At 46.2% G+C, this 6,560-nt stretch overlaps 1 protein-coding gene across 1 annotated transcript in view; it reads left to right on the plus strand.

Moving 5' to 3' along the window:
* The window catches only part of ARSJ (arylsulfatase family member J), a 30,024-nt gene extending 23,672 nt beyond the window's left edge, over positions 1-6,352 (plus strand). Inside the window, exon 2 of the mRNA XM_019757032.2 lies at positions 3,369-6,352. Coding sequence (XP_019612591.2) covers positions 3,369-4,767 — 1,399 coding nt within the window. The 3' untranslated portion in view covers positions 4,768-6,352. The remainder of the gene's footprint in view (positions 1-3,368) is intronic.
* Positions 6,353-6,560: the final 208 nt, after the last annotated feature.

Raw genomic sequence — 6,560 nt, forward strand, 5'->3', positions numbered from 1 at the left:
TTGCTAGAGGATCTTCACATGCAGCCCACATAGTGATGTCACTGCTTAGGGGGGAGGGAGGGAGGAGGCAGGGAGGGAAGGAGGAGAGAGGGAGGGATGGGGAGGGAAGGATGGGGGGAGGGAGGGAGGAGGGGAGACAAAACAACACAACTGAGTCCCTGGCACAGGGGATATGCTCAGCAACAGTGATGAATCGAGAAAGGAATCAACACTGAAGGTGAACGCAGGTAAGTTGACCTGAACTTTCTACAGGCCTAGCTGTCCAAGGAGCTGTCAGTGCAGCACATAAAAGTCTGCAAACCCCCAAATCTGGGCCCCAGCACAGACCTCACGACTTAACAGCTGTAACGCTGGGGAACCACAGTCATTCTGAGTTTCCGTCTGTTGTTGTTGTTGTTGTTGTTGTTACACAGAACTAATAAATGGAAGCTGCCTGCCCCTCAGAACCAGAGGGGATCGTGTAAATGGAAACTTCCTGTATGTTAACGGGCAGTAAAGTGTAATATCACTGTTCTGGTCACAGATACACAGTGCTATCACACAGCTGACTTTCCATCTTTCCATAAGAACAGAATCATGGGCAGATTTTTCAAATGACCATCATTTTCCTAAGCTATTTGCCTTCTATGAATCCTTTTTAAAAAATTAAATGAAGCTAACTTGGCAGGACTTTTCTTTTCAGCCTGATTTGTTTTTGGAAATGCCCGCAAATCATCTACTTAGAAAAACTGTTGTTTTCCAGGATGAGCACAAGCCTCACCATGTGGTTTCACACATTCTCCCTCTTTGGTTAGAAAAGCCGGCATCGCTCCCCTCTCAGGACTGAGGGGTCTTCCCGCTGCTCCTGGATTTCTCAGCAAGAATGGATTTTAACTCTTAAAGACACGAGAACATGTCAGGCTCAGCCTGTTGTTCAGGAATCATTTTCCCAGCCGGTGAGGCAGATGGGGACTTGGGACGTCTACACCTCTGTTCTCTTGTCTATGAAACGAACACAAGGAACCCTACTTCTCACGGTTGTTATGAGGATGAGATCAATAACACATGTGAAAGAAGACATGTAATAAAACCCTTTAAACAAATACATCAGCAACATGGTTCAGAATTCCGGGGTAGTAACAGTAAAAGTTGTCATTTACTGATCATATGCTCCTTACCAGACTCTGTGATCTGTTCAGAGCTACAGCCACCCAATATGCATTGTTGACTCTACAGATGAGGAGACTGAGGGTCAGAGGGGTTAAGTACTGCACAAAATCACACAGCTAATAAGCACTGGAACAAATTCAAACCCACGTCTGTCCAACCCCAAAACTATACCCTTAACCCAGGCCCCAAATTCTGCCCCAAACTCCATCCCATTTGGCTCAAGAGGCTTGAACTCATTTAAGCAGGGGCTGCCCTAAAAATCTCTCTTCTGTTATGGGTCGCTGCTAACCTTTCCGACATGGAAACCATCCTACTTTCTGGAGAAGACAGAAAAACAGACATGATTAATAGTTCTGAACTCTCTGTTTCTCGGCTGACCCTTTACCATCTTCTGAAAGCAACAGACCTCTCCTTTTCTATTCTTTGTTGTGTGAATGTTTTCTGTATTTCACACTTCCACCAACGCTCCATTCCTTTAGTACGAGGGGAAAACTGCCCAGTGTAACCAGAAAGACGTGTTGGCCAGTCAATGATTGAATAGACACTGGCCAAATACATATTCTGCATTCGGTTATTTAGCTAACCACCTATGTCCATGGATCTGTCCCCAAACTCTTACCCACAAAGATTTCTCCATCTTCAATTTCCACCCAATGTCCATGTTGATTGACAGGTGTCGCCCATCTGTCACATACTTGACATCTGTCATGTCAAAACCAGTGGTTCTGCAAGGCAATGTTTTGGATTCTGAACTGCATCAGGAATTATCAGTAACAACTATAACAACACCATCTGAATGTGGGGCAAAGTCTACGAAATGCTGGTTTCTTTGGGAGTTTCTGACACTGTAAATGCCCACAGCTGTGGTAGCTGGGACGCTGCCGGCTGACTGAGTGGCAGAGCCCACAGGCCACCTGAAAGCTGCTCTGCATCGGTGACCAGACATGTCTCCCAGACCCCACGGACCCATCGGAACCACTGCAGCTGACACTGGGAAAGAACTCACAGTTGCATTATGCCACCATCTGAACATTTGCCAGTAAATCGAACTCTTTACCCAAACCATCCATAACATGGTGGCCTTTCAGATTCAATCAATTTTGAAAAGAAAATTTGTTTCTGATCTCAATATTACTCTGTATAATTTGATTCCAAAAGTACTTTCTCATTTACATTAACACTCTCTGTAACCACCATTTTCTCAGAATTTCTATATTTTCTACTTAAAAAGTCTTTTCAAACTTACATAATAACTAGAATCAATAGCATTTAATGTCATGAACTAATAGGCGCCTCTTCACCCAGAGTGAAAACCCAGCTCTTATGTGATGACAACTGGTCCTTGGGAGAAAGCCCGCGGCAAAACACCTGGGGGCGAGGGCAACGCAAGAAACTCACGTCTCTCCCTTTGAGAGGACAGAGAGCCCCCCGTGTTTTCTCAGACGATTTTGTGAGTGTCATTTCTAAAAAGGAGACATTGTGGGGAACCTGAAGGGACCCATTTTCTGCCGTTTCCTAGAAAATATAACCCTTCCTTGGCACTAGCTAATCATTTCCTCTAAAATGGGTTTTCAACACTGTGCTATACACCCGACACTAACATAATAGTGAATGTCAACTGTAATTGAAAAATAATTTTTTAATTAAAAAAATAAAATGGTTTTTCAACAATAATGTACTGTGAATCGAAAACCTCTTTCTCTTTGCAGAGATCTAACAGGTTGGGGACTAAATTATAATTTTTTTGACAAACAAGAGATTTTTATATAATTTTTGCAGGTGATTTTAGTACTTCAGAATTAACCTGAAATAAATTATCTCAGGCAATGATTTGGGAGCTAATATGAGGTGCCTAGATGAATAATAAGAAGAAGAATACTCTGAAATTTTTATCCTTCCCTTTATCATGTTAGTTTTCTGCCATATAATTAAAAGATTAAAGTTTATTCAAATAAATTATGTTACAAGAAGTTTGAAAACACTTTGAGATGAGTGGTGAAATCTCAGTTTCAAAGGTGCTGACTCAGAGTTAAACACATTTCAAATGTTAAATAGGAAGCTATTTAGGGTGAGACAAGCGTCCACAGCAGAGAGGCAGAATTGGTCTTCTTTTATTTGGGGTAGTTTGTCTCCCTAGAAACACTGTTTAATTTAAGGACCATTGTTGTAGGCAGAGCACCTCTTGTCTGCACTGACCAACTCTTTCCTCTTCTGCCAAGGTATCAGATACACACCGGACTCCAACACTCCATCATAAGACCCACGCAGCCCAATTGCCTCCCTCTGGACAATGCCACCCTCCCTCAGAAGCTCAAGGAGGCTGGCTATGCCACACACATGGTCGGCAAGTGGCACTTGGGCTTCTACCGGTCAGAGTGCATGCCCACCAGGAGAGGGTTTGACACCTTTTTCGGGTCGCTCCTGGGAAGTGGTGACTACTACACGCACTACAAGTGTGACAGTCCCGGCATGTGCGGCTACGACCTGTATGAAAACGACCATGCTGCCTGGGACCACGACAGTGGCATGTACTCCACACAGATGTACACGCAGAGAGTGCAGAAAATCTTAGCCTCCCATGACCCCGGGAAGCCGCTGTTTTTATACATCGCCTACCAAGCCGTGCACTCGCCCCTGCAAGCCCCTGGCAGGTACCTGGAGCACTACAGGTCCATCACCAACATAAACAGACGCAGGTACGCAGCCATGCTCTCCTGCCTGGACGAAGCTGTCAGCAACGTGACCCTGGCTCTGAAGACGCACGGTTTCTATAACAACAGCATCATCATCTACTCTTCGGATAACGGGGGCCAGCCCACCGCAGGCGGGAGTAACTGGCCCCTCAGAGGGAGCAAGGGAACGTACTGGGAAGGGGGCATCCGGGCCGTGGGCTTCGTGCACAGCCCCCTGCTGAAAAACAGGGGCACGGTGTGTAGGGAGCTGGTGCACATCACCGACTGGTACCCCACGCTCGTCTCCCTGGCGGAAGGGCGGATTGATGAGGACGTCCAGCTGGACGGCTACGACGTGTGGGAGACCATCAGCGAAGGCCTGCGCTCACCACGAGTGGACATTCTGTACAACATCGACCCCATTTACCCCCGGGCGAGGAACGGCTCCTGGGCGGCAGGCTACGGGATCTGGAACACGGCCGTCCAGTCAGCCGTCCGGGTGCAGCACTGGAAGCTACTCACGGGCAACCCTGGCTACAGTGACTGGGTCCCGCCTCAGGCCTTCAGCAACCTGGGCCCGAGCCGGTGGCACAGCGAACGGGTCAGCTTGTCCACTGGCAAGAGCGTGTGGCTTTTCAACATCACCGCTGACCCCTACGAGAGGGTGGATCTCTCGGGCAGGTACCCTGGTGTCGTGCGGCAGCTGCTACGCAGGCTGTCACAGTTCAACAGAACCGCAGTGCCCGTCAGGTACCCCCCCAGGGACCCCAGGAGCAACCCTCGGCTCAATGGTGGAGTCTGGGGGCCCTGGTATAAAGAGGACAGCAAGAAAAAGAAGCCACGCAAAAGCAAGGCTGGGAGGAAGCAGAAGGAAAGTAAGAGGAAGAAGAAACCACAGGATGCAGGCTCGGTCCCCAGGTGCCACTTGGGTGCTCGTCATGGCTGAGCCTGAGCCTCCCGCCTGCTGGCATGTAGGTCACGTCTCAGTCCCTCCCCAGTGTTGGAGGCAAACCAGCAAGGGCGGCCCAGCACTCACTGCACAAGCATCACACTTGTCACGTCGGGCCACCTGGCCGCAAAGTGGCACACTTGTGCTCGGTGCCAAAGGGGCTGGCATGGGCGCCGCGCTTAGAGGACGTGGACTCGTCTGCTGCTCTCCTTTATAAAGGCGCCGTGGTCGGAATGAGCTCAGCTGCTGTGCTTCTAGCGCTATAATTCTGAGCAGGGACAGTAGCAAGTGCTCGGTGGCCACGCTAACTGCACAGAAGCACTGGAAGTGCCTGGGACAAGTGGAGTCAAAGCCGATGCACCTCAAGGCTCCAGAAATATATCTGCTTAGGGAGTTTCTGTGTCTCCATCGTGTGGCGCTTGGATCTTAGACTGATTCTACTTCCCATGGTATTTCCTTTCCTGTGGAAATCAACTGTTTTTCTCACACGAGCAGCTCATACCTCATTTTACCACACGTGAGGGGACGGCAAGTGACAACGTCTGAGCACACCGCCAAAACATAAATGTAACTGTTTTCTAAACACTTTAATAGAGGACGTTTCAGCATAAACTACGTAACTTATTTTTATAGAAAGAAATTATTTTGTTTTCATAAAAAATTATGCAAATGACTTTTATTTTCGACATACTATTAGAAGAATCTTATCTCATATCTTCAAGATTACCAAGCATTGTAATACTACAAATTACTATAATACTGTGTGACTACACAGAATATGAAAAGAAAATTATGCAGAAAAAATGATAACCATCACGTTCAACCATTATTTTGAACATAGTAAGATGTATATACTCCTTACAAAAGCTACTTGGAAAGTCAATGTTTGTACAGAATTGACACACAACTTTATTGTTTCTATCACAAACATTTTATTTATGCATCTTAATTATTAAAATGATTTATTTTATGGCACTAGCAAATTCGGCATGGCTTTTCGGATCTAACTTCTAGATAATATATTATCCATCTTAACAAACAAAATTCTTTACAAATAGGCAACTGAAGGTATAATTTGCTAACAACCGTCGTAAATAATACGGATTTTGCAAACAAGAGATGTTTCCATTTGCTTATTACATGGAGAAAAATGTTCTCTGTTAATAAATAACACTCATGCTGACCCTGCTGTTACACAGTGGACACGGTGGGGAGACAGACAAACATGAAGCCATGGGTCCCACGAGGGGTGGTTCCAACTCAAGCTGTGGGGCACTCACCTGCAAACACCGTGCGGGCTGAGGGGCTCCTGCGGGCCCTGGAGCTTCCCCTCAGGGCCCCTCCTAACACAGAGGCCTCTGGGCCTCCAGCTGTGGGAGATCAGAGGGCAGGGCTGGGATGCGTGAAGCTGCAACTGTGATAACAGCAAGTGTGGGGTCTGGAAGCCAACGATTAAATACTTCCAATCAGAACTCAAAGGACTGCCCTTCACAGTCTATGGAAATCAATAAAAGCGTCTACAGTCTATTACTGAAATTATTAACTAAACCAGACAAAATGATTAAAAATTTTAAATATTTTACTTCTGACTATGTGTTTCCATTTCATTAAGGAGGATGAAACACTATTTCCTGGGTTTGTGTTTTGTCAACTGTAGGTTTAAATGGGTCATAAAAGCCCAAGGTACATTGTCAGTGGTTTCTTTCCCTTTCTTAGTGGCACATAAAACAATGATGTGACTTATAACAGATGGTCTTTTATAATTCAAAATATAGAGTTATCATCCCATT

Source organism: Rhinolophus sinicus, linkage group LG07 (genome assembly GCF_036562045.2).
Source record: "Rhinolophus sinicus isolate RSC01 linkage group LG07, ASM3656204v1, whole genome shotgun sequence".
NCBI classification, from domain to species: Eukaryota; Metazoa; Chordata; class Mammalia; order Chiroptera; family Rhinolophidae; genus Rhinolophus; species Rhinolophus sinicus.